Genomic DNA, 14,794 nt, shown 5'->3' with positions numbered 1-14,794 from the left:
GCAACTGAGATAATTCCTTCATCATAAAAAGGCAATGGGGGAGGGGGTTGGGAAGCAATCAGTTTAGTGACTTGACTAAGGTCACACAGGTAGTAAGAGTCAAGTGTCTGAGGCCACATTTGTCTTTTTTACTTCAGGGCTAGTATTCCATTCACTATATCACTTAGATGCCCCAAAAGAGGCAACTTTTAAACCAAAATTCTCCTTCCCTAGAACAAAAAGCCTTTTCTATCTTTTTTTTTTCCTACTGGTTATGGGCACCAGGACCCACTGATCCAAGGTACAATGTAAATTTCCACTATATTTTGTTGCCGCTTTTAAAAACAAAAAAAGCTTTTTCTTGTCACTGATGGGTGATAGACTCTAATCACTTAAAAAATAATTAAAGGAATAAACACCATTAGGACTCTTACCAGCTGTTTGTTAGAAGGTTTGGAAAAAAAGCAAGCAAAAAGATAAAAGTGAACACATCAAGAAGAAAAATTACAAGTTTAATAGAATCAATACCTCATCTAAAGCAAAATATATGCTGTATTTCATCCAAACTTGAACAACTTCCTTAAACAATGCCTATGAGTTGCAGATTCTAATATGGAGCCCCAGGGATTAGTGAGCAAGACAACTTTCTATAATTATAAGCTCCATCTGAACTTTATTGGCAGTAAGTGATTACAAATGAATTGCATTTGGCCTAAGTAGAATACAGAGACAAAATGGGAATCTGTTGCTTGTCTTTTGGAATTTGGGCAGATGCTTTGGCATCCAAAGGCAGAGTCATTCCCTCTGTGAGGTGGGTGAAGACATGACCAACATGTTTGGGGGAAGTCAAGTCTTTGAATGCTGGTTAAGAAACCCTAGTAGAAACTGGCAATTCATCAACTAATATTTCTTAAGCACCTATTTTTTTTTGTAGCAAGTCAATATGCAGGATGCTAGGGATGCAAAACAAAATTTGAAACAGTCTCTGCCCTCAAGGAGATTTTATTCTCTTCAGAAATTAAAAGTGCATAGGAAAATAGACATTTGTGGTCTAGCCTGTCATTCAATCATTTCTAAATTAAGCTATTTTTTTTATTCTGACCTCAGTCATTAAGGTCAGATTTCTTTCCCTGTAAATTTGGAGGCAACAACAAATACTTTCATGATGTACAAAAGGTGGTACCAAATGCCCACGGGTGAAAATATTTAAGAGTTTTTGAGAATTGAAAAGATGCACTTCCCTTCCACTAAGAGCAGGCAAGACTACTCCATTCTCCTCTCCTCCCCAACTTTCCTCTGATTGGATCGCCTTGGCACTCCAAGCTTGATAAGAGTGGTTAGTATGAGGAGTGTTTAATTAAGTCCTGGAAGTAAATGGACTCTTCAGATATGACTTTCAAGTCTTAAATTGGCACCCTGTTGAAAAGAACTATTTTAGAGGCACTTCAGAGTTTGACACTCATCAGAACCCTTTTTTTTTCCTGTCCCAACATTTGTTTTCCCAATTTTAGTGGAGAGTTGGTATTTCTCCCAAGTTCAGTGTGCTCAATCTTAAAAAGAATTCTTTCTCCATTGCCCCACTTTACTTGAGTAAAATTTTCTGAAAATATATGAACTTTCAACATACTCCCTAAGCTCTTGACTCAGAAGTTACATTATTTTTACAAAACAGACTATTCATGAGAGGTGAGAAGATTGAATAAAATGACTTCAGATGAAACTTCTAACTCTAAAAATTTGCATCTAATATAAAGATCCAAAGCCTTATAGACCTTTGAAATGAAGTCATTTTTATATTTTTGTAACATAGACATAATTCCATGTCTGTTTAAATGGCACAGCTATTGTTCAAATTAGGTCAGATTTTGAATGCCTAAAAAGATATGATCATCCATTTGCCATGTTATATTAACTTGTAATATATTTTTCATTGAATTTCATGACATTTAAGAATATAGGATCCTGGACCTGGAAAGAATATTCAGAAAGAAAAATTATCCATAAATATAACAATGCATATATTAAATTCCTAGAAAGTAGAAGTGAATTTCAGATTTTAACAATGACAAGAAAAATCCTCATTCTTTTCTAAATTTAACATTATGTCCTTACAACTAGCTAAATTAAAAATGAAAAAAGATATACAGTACTTATTGTCCACTGTGGCAGACAAAAGCAAGATATTGAAATTATCTCTATTTGATTTGGCACGGCAGAGGCTAAAATGAGTAATGGAAAGAAGGGTATGCAATAAATCTTACAAACATTTCAATTGCAATTTTAAATTAAAAAAGTAATACTAAAGTGCATTCTTTGTGTTACTCTTTGAATATCCAAGTGCTAGTGTTCTATTAAGACAAGTAAAAAGACCATTTATTAACCTGAACTCTTAACAGATAAACAATGACATTATAATACCATTGCTCAAAGATCAAAGCTCTTACTTAACACAGGGTTAGGATGGGAATTCAAGTTTATACTTTGTACCTAGGTTTATATTTGCGTAATCACCTTTGAAAAACTTCTAAAGTCAATTCTAGACTTTCTCTCCACTCTCCATAAAAGGCAAGAAAAAAGTCCAACTCTCACCCTTACTTTTCTTGTTCAGGGGTTAGAATTCTTGCAATATGGAGCAGCTGCAGTTCAGAGAACTCCAACTATACATCTCATCCCTTTGAAAGAATTAATTTTTTTCCTAGCCCAGGTCTACTACCAACTTTTAATCTAGCTCTTTTGGGAAAGAAAGACTACATATGAGTACTGAAAGAGAATCTTTACAAATAAATATAAATCTTTACAAATCATTTTCTCAGCAAGTAAATTCATAATTACTACATATGACTGGATTGGGTTCTAAGGTATAACAGACTTCCTGTTACTTTGAGTTTGTCACGCTAGTGGAGAGAGAAGCAGCATTTAATTATGAAAAGTATCAGTTGGTTGGTTTTTGAACCAAGAGTAACATTACTTGGGGTCACCTGGAAAAAAATTCCTCTAAGTTCAACATCTCACAAATGATCCATCCAAAGAGCTCAGGTGAGAATAGATACATAGAACATATGTCTACATGTTTCAGGCTGACAAAAGGAAAAACAAAGAAAACAAAAAAAAACTAGGATGTCATGTGATAAAATGTATGAAGGCAGGAATATAAAAGAAAATTATCATTTTTTCTACCTCCTTAAATTCAGTTTGAATATATGTATAATATAGATCTCTGAGAGCATGAATGAGCAAATGAGTATGGTTCTAAAACTGCATAGGAGAAGAGCTATATAGTTAGCCCCAGCTTTTGAATTTTAGTCTTTTTTTCCCATTTCAAAAACAGAATTAAGGTTAATGGAAACCAAATAATACTTGGTTAGAATGAGAGGTGATCAGATAATTCAAAGAATATGGTAGGCTCAGCAATAGAAATGTAGACATGAAATTCATGTAATATACCTAATGACTACAAAAACTCTAGCACTACTTGACATTAGTAATAGGGGGTAGCAGGAAAAATGTCCTTAGGCAGAGTAAAAACTGCTGCTTTAGGCATGCACATATTTATAGAAGTAAAAATTCTCATTGGAAAAAAAAGAAAAACATCACGAGAGTTTGACCCATGCTCCTTAGGGTTGAAAAATGCTCACACATTTTCTCTGTTTCAAACATCCTGCCAAATTCTCAAAGAACAAATGAAATCATCCTATTACTAAGTGACTTGTGTTACACTATGATCAGCGAAGCTCTTTCTGTTAGAAATAGAAAAGTCTGGCCTTCCAGAGCTTTGTATTGATTGGACTTTTCTGGTGGTGTCATCTGGAGTGGGCTGCAGAGGATTTGCAGTCATTTCACTTAGGCTCTCACTGATGCAGACTGGAGTCAGGAGAAGGTGGCACTGGACAGCAAGGAAGCAAGATGCGCCACAAGCATGAGCCTCTGTGCATCTCGTGCTGACAGAAAATTAGCACCCCCAAAGCTGTCCCCCACCCATCACTGTGATTGGTTCTCAGTTCAACAGCAGAGACCTTCCTGACATACTAGCTGATGATTCTTGGGGTGAGGGGTGCTTTAAGGCTTTTGAAAAACCTTCTATTTGAAATGATGTGATGAGGCACTTGGAAACACAATAGAAAAACAATTTTTATTAGGGTTATTGAGCAAAAAAGAAAATAAACTACATGGGGAATTTACTTCCAAAATCACATATGAGCAGTATTCAAAATAATGCTATCTAAGCCAAAACCTTTAGAAATGCACATATTGTATCTCCACAAAGTTCCTGCTTTGAAAGCCCATACTCCAGTTCTTCCCTAAAGGTATAGTAAAGACGCATGATTTTGTAATAAGAGGTTCTCCTCTTACACGCCACACACAGGCACACAGAGATACATATACACACTGATTAGTTCATCTATGCTTTCCAATACAGGCAGCTTGACACATGATGCCACAAGCCCTGGCACCTTCATCTATTCTATCAAACTTCAATACATACAAGACGTCAAATATATTGTGCAAGTCCTCAGCAAAGGGCTGGGTTTGCAATGATTCAGGTGTTGACTTCTAAGATATTTCATGAATAGTTGGAACAATTCTTAAATTCAAGACATCTTATTGTTAACATTGTAAACTCTCCCTTCTCCCTTCACCCTTTTTTGGAATTCAACATGATCTATCAAAAAAAAAATTAAAGACCCAAACTGATAAAGGATGTTAAAATAGGTCTATGCCCTTCTCTCTCCTCTTGGGAATTCTAAGGCACACACACACACACACACACACACACACACACACACACACACACACACAAACAAAGACAGGAAACACTAAAAAAAAACCCCAACATTCTTCTTAGGTTTATTAGGTCAAATCCTTGCATGAATTGATCATCAAGCATTAGGAACATTAGAACATAATCTCCCATTGATTTTTTAGTTTTGTGATGCTGGTCATTTAGAACTATGATTCCATTTTTTTATATTTATTTTTTATATAATCAATAGTGACTCAGGCAGAGTCTGATTTTCCATATATTTCAGTGATAAGCTTTACCTGATGCCAACACATTGATTCAAAAGCCTCAGCATCTGGTAGCTGTCACAATATTTTACAAACATCATCCTGAGCCTTACAGACAGAAGGGAATATTGATTACTCACCATATCCAGGAATGCCTCCTAAAGGGGAAATTATTCACGTGCATCATGTTCGCAGGTCTTGGAACATTAGTATTTGCCCTGTCTCAGACTTTCTCTGCTCTATTTTTCATTGAGGAATTGTAACTCTCCCGTTGGAGCTGCCACCATGGGTGATTATTGCAACAAGTACTGTCTTCTCAAATGCCACCCCCTGAAAGCTAACCCCAACTACAAAAAGCCTTCCAGGATTCGAAGCAAGATTCATCACAGGTCACTGCAGGTATGTGTCCATCCATTTATGTTACAACAGCTCATCAACCCCCCCAAGAATCATCAGTACAATCTGTGAAATCCTAAATGACAGAAAATACCGTCCAGGTTAAAAATCCAACGAATTCGAGTAGAAATTAAAGCATCTTCCTAGGAAAGACTCTGGAATGTGGGAAAAGGTTAGTCAAGAGGCAGTGGCTTGTTTTCGTGGTTAAATGGGTATTTGGGGGGAGATACAAAACTTCAGATCGCTTTGCCATGCTGTCATTTAAGGAGGGAGATTGCCTTTTCTTCCTTCTCAGACACATATTCCTGTAGGGTCACTTGGATGCAGTGCTCCGTTCTCAGACGTGTTAGACAAAGAATGGGGGGCGGGGGAGAGGGGTGTTAAAAAAACCCATGTATTACCAAAGCAAACTTTTCTTCAGAATTTCTGGTCATTGTGTGTGTTTTTTCCTCTCTCTTTTTTTCCTCATCTGCAAAAGTAGTAGAAAGGCAGTGAGTAATTTGGGTTTCGCACGCCAGGATCACCATTAGCTCCTATCAGGATTTCTGAAGGGGCTTTCATGAGCAGATTCATTTTTGCTGCCTAACTCCATAATAAGGCTGTCTGCTCTCTTGAAGTAAAATGACTAAGCTATTGAGCCTCTCACTGCAGACAGAGCCTCCTTTAATTTTCTGTGGCCCAGACCAGGAGAGGGCTTTTCGGATTTTGCTCTGAAAGAAAACCAATCTCGCAGCTCTTAAGTCAGATGTGAGCTGAGAATTTCGTCCCAGCCTTTTTGTTCCTCCTCTTTGCCCCCAATTCAGCTCCTCCTTAGTTGTCATTTACTCCTGGGGTCCTGGCATCCTTTAGGAAGCTTCTGGAGCCGGAGCCGGAGGCACCTCTGGCATGCTTTTAGAACACAAAGGCAACAGGCTCCCAGAGGCTTGCCGAATTTCCAGCGGAGCCCCTTGAAAGCCCCGGAGCCTTTGCTGACCCTGCCCCGGCGTCCCCCGGTTCAGCAGCGGCTCCGGACACTCGCAGACCCGGTAACACTGGATTCTCCACACTCTGCAGCAGAATCATCAGCTCCAGGCTGCAGTGAATGCTGCCCGACAGGGGATGTGCTGGCGTCAAGGGGGCCCTCTAGGTGGGTTCTCCTGACACAGCAAAGCCTGCTGAGCTCAGTGGCTTGGCTCACAAGAGTCCGGAGAGGAGAAGGAGGAGGAGGAGGAGGAGGAGAGAGAAGGAGGAAGGGAGGGAAGAGAAGGAGTGAGGCAAGGAGGGAAGGAGAGAAGGAGGGTAGGAGGGAGGGAGGGAGGGAAGGGGGTTAAAGAAACAGCTCCCTTTGCAAGGAGCCTCTTTCTCTTTCAGTGAGTAATTCCGAGGCAAGACAGGCTAAGAAGTAAGAAAGCTGTAAATAACCTCAGAGGGGGAAAAGGACACCTTGAACAAATATATATCATTGCCCTAAGAGGTGTGGTTTCTTTTTCTCCATCTCCTTTTCCCCTTTCTCCCCCTCCTCCCCCAGAGTTAAAAGGAGGATGGTGGTGGGGGTGGGGAAATGCCTAGAGAGAATTTGAAAAGGAAGCGCCTGAATCAGGTATTCTTCATCCTCGGAAGGGCTTGCTTGGTGATGGGTGAAGCTTCAGCTGTAAATGCTCACCCAGGGAATTTGGGGACAGGAAATCCTGTGGAAGCCAGTCCTGGGGGAAGCCAGTTAGAAGTTCAGTTATAATCTTGCAGGCTGCGGAAAAGCTGCCTGTTTGATTAGGGAGGGTGCTGCCCAAGGAGTGTCTAGATAAAACACTGCAACACATACTGTTTATATGGTCTATTTCCTTATTAAGGCTGCCCCTTTTGTTGTAAGAATCCTCTCCTACAATCCCCTGAATGAGCCCCACTCCTGTGGATGCCATATTGGAGCAAGAATAAAAGAGTAAACTATTTGAGGCTAATAGTGGGTTGACACTCTAGTACTGTTTGTTTGAAATTGGTAAGAGAAATGGACTTTCCAATAGTGACCAGTGCACTAAATATTCATGCATCACTTTTTACCAAGGTGTGTAAGAGGCTGGCTGAACAGAGTGCAATTCATTGCTTCACTTTCAAGGGAGTCCTGAAAGCTCTGAACACACATCTCTTGGGCTGCTTTTACTGAAGAGTTCCCCCAATGAGATTCAGTCCCCAGGGAAAGTAGAAAATAGTTCATCTTAATGCCAACCAAAAGTCCCTATATTGAATTAAATGAAGCTTTCGCAAGCTTCCAAAGGATACTTTCACAATAACTCATTCTTCTCAGAGGCTCGGGTTTACTAGATCAGCTTTCCTTCAGTGAAAACTTGAAAATGATCATTCATTTTCGTTTTGCAAAAAGTCCTTCTCAATGGTGATCGAAGAAATAGCTACTATATAGTAAGTGCTTATTCTGCAGTTAATTGATCTGTAAAGTGGATACAGTCAGAAAGGATGAGAGAAAATAGTGATTTTTCCAACTGATTCTTTTCTATAGGTCTTGATGGACCTTGAAATGGTCTAATCAAGTATCATGAAACTATTCAAAAGTAGGCATACTATTAATAGTCATTTTTTAATAATTTGAATACACTATCTTGCATTTACATAGTACTTGATTTTTTAAAATCACTTTCACGTAAATTATTCTGCCATAAGTTCATAGGATTCTTGTAAGATAGGTAGGAACCTGAAACATAAAATCTATTGACTTTCTCAAGGTCACAAGGCTATTAGATTCAAAACAGGAACTAAATCGTAAGTGTTTTCCTAGGGCTCTTTGATGATCATGATGATGATATGACAAAGAGATTAAGTATTTCAAAGTTGATACCTAAGTCAATATAAAGGGCAGAAATAACCCCACCAAGTTGGGGAAATAGCAAGTGATTGATAAGAAGAGTAAACAAGCTTCACTTCCTCCCTTTTAGGACCACATGCTCTTCACTGAATATGTCCTGAAGATGACCAAAGGACTCACAAGGAGTGGTAGATCTTTGCTTCACTTAGCCCATTTCCACTTTGTCACCAGTTTCCTTTACTTTCTAGGAATGTTTCATTTGTGAGTTTTATAAAGAAAACCTAACTGAAAAGGGGGAAAAAAGCATTCTAGGAGACCCAAGGGAGTAGATAGAGACCTCCAGGAACACAATCTAAAGGCACAGAAGTGGGAGGGGGAAAGGTGAGTTCAGGACCATTTGGCCAGAACACAAAGAATAAAGAGAATGAATGTGAAGTCTGCATAAGTGAGCAAGACAATAGGTGAGTAATCTGGAAAGGAAAGGAATGTGAAGGCAAGAGACACACTGGGAAGGGCCTCTGAATTGTAAACGTTCCTGGCACATCTTAACACTCTATGAATACTTTATTAATAATAAAATACTAGCATGGCTAATTAATCAAATTAATCAATGAAACACTTTACAAACAGGAGTTTAACAAAATATATTTTAATTGTCAGGCCACCAAAATAAACTTTAAAATCACACAATGTTCAAGGTAAGCATAGATTTCTAATTAATTTTAAAAGTAAGATTGTTTTATGATTTTAATTTTAATGACTATATTTAATATAGAAGCATAAATTATACTCAAGTAGAAATGAAAGGTACTATTGATGACTATTAATGTATATGTTCTATGCTTAATCTCCTGTTAGATTATAAATTTCACCTTTATAATCAGTACAGTGCCTTGCACATAGTAATGAATTATTTAATGAATGTTTCTTAGATTAAGTATGAAGAACTAAAAATTAACATATCCACTCTTCTTGAAAGCAACCGGGGGAAAAAAAAGCTATCATTATATATAACCTTGGAGTTTTTGCAACCAAAAAGATAAACTAATGAGCCCTATAATATAAAACTCAAGACAAGGAATTATGAAGCTCAAGGAATAAAAACAGATAAAAGTTTTTTCAACTGGTAGAATCAAAATCAGGAGAATTGTTAACTGGGTCTAATATGTGAAAGGTAATTGTTGCTTTTTGAATAAGTAGGTTAAGTAGAATAACTACCTATTAGAGGCAGTGGATGCAGTGGTTAAAAGGTTAGACCAGAATTAGAAGACTTGTGGGGACACTAGGTGGTGCAGTGGATAGAGCACTGGCCCTGGAGTCAGGAGTACCTGAGTTCAAATTCGACCTCAAACACTTAATTACCTAGCCCTGTGGCCTTGGGCAAGCCACTTAACCCCACTGCCTTGAACAATCTAAAAAAAAAAAAATTATCTAAGGCAATGGGGTTAAGTGACTTGCCCAAGGTCACAGAGCTAGGACATTATCAAGTGTATGAGGCCACATTTGAACTCAGGTTCTCCTGACTCCAGGACTGGTGCTTTAACCACTGTGCCATCTAGCTGCCCAAAAGTAAAGGACTAATATTTATGTAACATGATTTAAATTGACTAATTCAACTCATGCTTTAATAGAAGGACAGATTTGGAATATTTCTTTGCATAAATGACATCTTTACAAACAACATGACATAATGAATTGATGAAATCACAAATTATTTTTCCTCTGATAAGGATAAAAATAAAATTACAAGGACAAAAACCACATTTATTTTAACTCTCTATTGAGAAACAGAGGCAAGGAAGGTAATTCTGGAAAATGACTATTAGCCTATGGGGGGGGGGGGGTTTGAGGCAATGGAATTAAGTGACTTACCCAAGATTATACAGCTAGTATCAAGTGTCTGACATTGGATTTGAACTCTGGTCCTCAAGACTCCAGGACTGGTGCTCTATCTACTGGGCCACCTAGCCACCCTATTAGCCTACATTTTAATAACTTTTTTGCCACTCTCTGTGTTACCTTGGGTAAATTTGATTTCCTGAGCTTTAAATAAGGGAGATAAATTAGATGAACTCTTTGTTGTTGTTGTTTTTTCCCCTAGCTCTACAGCTATGACCCTATGAAGATTCTCTCTAGAGAACTTTTCCTGGAGAGGAGGGATTGTTTTGCTTTGTTTATTTAATTTTATTTTTCCATTCTGGCCTCAGTTCCCTTTTCTAGTCTAAAGTGATAAAAATTTACTTTAAAAAGATGTTTTCTAAGGGGCCTGTTACAATGACAGTGTGGCAGCTGTCTTCTGAGATATATGCAACAGGAATTCAGTTTCTCTATGGTGAGTGACAAGAAAGCTTGCAAAGGAGCCATAAGATCAAAGATCTTTCTTTGTTCATCTGTCATTTGTATTGCTGTGAAATACATTTGGCTCTATCTTCTTAGAAGCAACATTCTTTCCCTTCTGTATGTTTATAGTTTCTGTTGATAGTTATAAAGTTTATAATAAAAAAGATGACTTAAATATTTGACAAGTTATTTTTTTTTGTTTTTTTGCAAGGCAATAGGGTTAAGTGATTTGCCCAAGGTCATACAGTTAGGTAATTACTAAATGTCTGATGTGTAATTTGAACTCAGGTCCTCCTGACTCCAGGACCGGTGTTTTATCCACTGCGCCACCTAGCTGTCCCTAAATTGACAAGTTAATATCAAAATCCTTCATCCCAAATCTAGCTCAGCAATGTTTAGACCATCACACCCAAGTTAATACAGGTACACTGGCTACATGGGAGTAAGGAATAGTGAATAAATTTCATAAAAATACTTTATCCCTTTTTAAAGATATTTCTAAGAGAATAAAGCATGTTTGACAAACAAAACTGCCTTCTGAGGTTGATTCATTCAGTTGTATCAAATTCTTTGTTACCCTGTGGACCATAGCATGCCAATATTAGCAAGGAAAGAATTCCTTCTTTAGCAGATTAAGGCAAACAAAGGTTAAATGACAGGTCTAGAGTCACATAGTGTCTGAGGCTGGATTTGAACTTAGGTCTTCCTGACTCTAGGCTCAGTGCTTTATCCACCTGCCTCCATTTTTTAATTAGCAGTGTGGAAATTTATCATTTTACATGATTTTTTTACATATGAACAAGATAATGTATTCAAAGCCATCCATAGTGGAAGGGTCATAGGAAATCTTATTTATATAGGGATTTGTGACTTTCCTCACAATAAACTCATAAGGCAGATAGCACAAATATTATAATGTCCCTTTTTAAAATAAAGAAAAAAGAGGGTCAAAGAAAAGGTTTTGAATCTTGGAACTATCAAATAGGTAGTAAGTGATAGTTCCAAGATTCAAAACCCCAGATCTTGACTTCATTTCCAGAGTTTGTTTCTACTCAGCACTAAATTATTTTCACTGAAAGTTCAAGATCTGAGCCAACTTTAATAAATTGAAATAATTTCAAATTGAAATAATATTTTTTACATTTTCTTTATCTGCTTTAGACAAATAGCTTTCATAGTCTATCCAGACCTAAAGCCTTCTCCTAAGTAGTGATAAGTGAACTCAAATTTGGCTTTCACATTTTAGCCACAGGCAAGCCCAGTGTGCTGATGTCTGAATGTTTCTTTTTTTCCTGGTAAAGATCATATGTCTTAGGTTACCCAGGTTGAAAGCTCCTTCAGGACAGTCTGTTCTATCTTCTACAAATTTGCATATAGTAATGAATAGCAGGTAATTGCTAAATATTAGAGATGAGGGTTATTGTGAAGGTGACAACAGTGGGTAAGAGTAAATTCTAGTTACCTCCAGGCTTGTTTGTTAGCCATCAGGAAAAGGGAAGATTTTCCTTCAACAGGAAAATCTATACTTAGATGACAAATAAGAAAATCATTTTTCATTCTAAAATTGAGCAGAAAAGTCCACAAAACTCTATTTAAACCACCTTTTTTTTTTAACAGAATAGAAGGTTCCAGTTCACTGAGGTTGGCATTTCTTGAATGTGACTGCCACAAGTACATAAGAAGAGGTTCATTCACTACCCAGAAAGGGTTGTATAAGCATTGTATAGAAATTCAGGCTTCAGTTTTCTGATTATTTAAGAGCTTGCTCTTATGAATATCACAAATGAATAATAAAAATAAAATAAATAATAAATAATAAAATAAAATAAATTAATTAATAATAAATAATAAAAATAAAAACACATTCTGAAAATTCACTTGACTTCCATTCAATAAATATTTGTTGAATACTTACTATATACAAGTCAGTGCTATGTATGGGGTAGAAAGATGCAGAAATATCACCATGCTTGCTCTTATGGTTCTTATCTTTTCATGAGGTTTTGACCATAGGAAGAAATATGACATAGAAACGATTGATATAAATAAAGATAGAATGATGTCAAGGACAACTGCAGACAAAGTGAGCTTGGAAATTTGGAGGCACAATAGAACACTTTACAGACATGAATTGCTTAGCACAATAAGAGAAAAGAAAAAAAAAATTACTAAAAGGAAACTGAACTCCGAGTAGCTGATAAACAGATAACAGTCCTATAGACCAAATAATAAAACCTAGCTTCCTATCGGTAGAGAGTTGGGGGACTTTGTGAGCAAAATGTAACATCTACTGTTAAATGTGGCCACTGTATTGGGTATCATTGCTTTATAGCTTTTTTTGTTGGGAGGAGATTTTACATCCATGTGGCAGAAGAGGATCTGTCTCTGGTATACCCAGTATCAATGTTGAAAAACTAAAGGCATCCATAAAAATAAATAAAAAAGTTAAAGAAAAAGAAAAACACCAATTGCCTTGTGAATCTGCCTATTATCCTTGTGCATTCTTGTCAAATGGCTAAACACATTCTATAGGAGGCTTTTAAGAGAAGTCTCCCCCTTTGAAAGCATTCCAGTTGCTCAAATAGAACATCTGGTTACCCTCTGCTGCTAAACATTAGAATGTTCAAAATTGTTGTTCATTGCCCTAGATGAAAAGAGATGGATCAATCTCAGGGATATTCTAGTGTGCTTGACTTCTTGCCTGAGGACAGCAAAGCAACATAGCCTTTGGATCAAAGAAGCAATAATAACCATTCCTAGATTTCTGAAAAGAAATAAACACTTACATGGAGAAGGTTTATACTTTATCATACATGTCAGCCAACTAAGAGATGAAAATAAGACTCCAACAAAAATAATGAATCCAAGGTGACTACAGAACTACTGAATTCTACATTCCATTTTTGCTTTATAAGCTGAGGCAGTCAGGTGGGACAATGGATAGAGCACTGAGAAAAGGAGTCAGGAAGACCTGAATTCAAATCCTACCTCAGATACCTACTAAACTGATGACCTAGTGCAAATCACATAATCTCTGTTTGCCTCAGTTTCTTAGCTATAAAATGAAGATCTTACTAATAGCTACCTCCCAGGGAATCAATTGACATGGTAGTTATAAAACACCTAACGCAGTACTGGGTACACTGCAGGTGATTAGTAAATGTTTATATCCATCCTTTTCCTTCTATTTTGACCAAATTACTCTATACCTTAGATCTGTGGCTTTCCTCTGGAAATTACCTGTTTTATCTCCTTCTGTTTCTCTCCTCCCTTCTGTCTCCCTTTCTATCTTCTCTTCCTCACTGCCTCCCTCCATTCTTCCCTCTCTCTTTCTCTTCCCCTCCTCATATATATATATATATATATATATATATATATATATATATATGTATATATATATATACATATATATATGCATATGTTCTAGTTATTTATACATTCATATGTTGTTTCCTCCCAATGAAATGTAAGCTATTTGAGAGCAGTGCCTGTCTCACTTTTGTCTTTGTATCTTCAGCATTTGGCACACAGTAAGTATTTAATACATGTTTATTGAATTGAATTAAAATGATTACAAAAGAACACTTTTCTTTTATCATCAAATCATCTCTTCCCCCTCCCCCCAAGAAAAATCAACCTTCTGGGAAGTAACTGTGCCTTCCTCTGTTTTTGTAACACTAAGTTCATTGCTGGCACTCAGTAAATGTTAAACTAAGAATCCGTTGATAGTGATGACTTAGCATTTCTGGGGTGCTCTATATGCACATAGCCTAGGCTCTTGTGACTGAAAGGAGAGGAATACTGATTATATTGTAGCAAAGGTTTAAATTCTTCCAGGAAAATGGTAAGTCACATGTAGGCTTGATTTCCAAACTTATAACTAAACAACTTCAAAAATTAGTTGAAAAGGAAAGAAATTCACCAAATGATTTCTTGACCTGTATGATACTAAAGTATTTAATTGACTGATTTCTCACAGATATGAACAAATACATCACTTATCTGAGATAACAAATAGTCCTTAAATAATCTTGTACTAGTTCCTAAATACATTCCTAAATTCACTAAAGGAAAAATATTATCTATACAGTCAATTACTGAATATTTCAGAGTGGATATTTAAAGTTGTCTTTAAGTTTTAACATACTGTAGAACAAAGAAATTATAAATGTAAATATTATATTGCAAAAATAGTTTTGAAGACCCAAATAAACAAGTAAATTTGGAGGGGGGGGAGTAACCAAAGCAGGAAAAGAGTTGCCATTAATAAATCATTAAATA

At 36.8% G+C, this 14,794-nt stretch overlaps 1 protein-coding gene across 5 annotated transcripts in view; it reads right to left on the bottom strand.

Annotated features, from left to right (window-relative positions):
- PDE4D (phosphodiesterase 4D) overlaps window positions 1–14,794 on the bottom strand; it is a 1,222,901-nt gene that overhangs the window by 678,406 nt on the left and 529,701 nt on the right. Inside the window, exon 1 of one of the 5 annotated variants that reach the window (XM_074203062.1) lies at window positions 5,127–13,848. The exons of the other annotated variants lie outside the window; for them this stretch is intronic. Within the exon in view, the coding sequence (XP_074059163.1) occupies window positions 5,127–5,173 (47 nt within the window). The 5' untranslated portion in view covers window positions 5,174–13,848. Of the gene's footprint in view, window positions 1–5,126; window positions 13,849–14,794 lie in introns of those variants that run through there. 5 annotated transcript variants of the gene reach the window in all.

This window comes from Macrotis lagotis, chromosome X, assembly GCF_037893015.1.
Source record: "Macrotis lagotis isolate mMagLag1 chromosome X, bilby.v1.9.chrom.fasta, whole genome shotgun sequence".
Classification (NCBI taxonomy): domain Eukaryota; kingdom Metazoa; phylum Chordata; class Mammalia; order Peramelemorphia; family Peramelidae; genus Macrotis; species Macrotis lagotis.
Note: the sequence above shows the minus strand (reverse complement) of the source record. Positions and strands in the feature narration are given on the sequence as shown.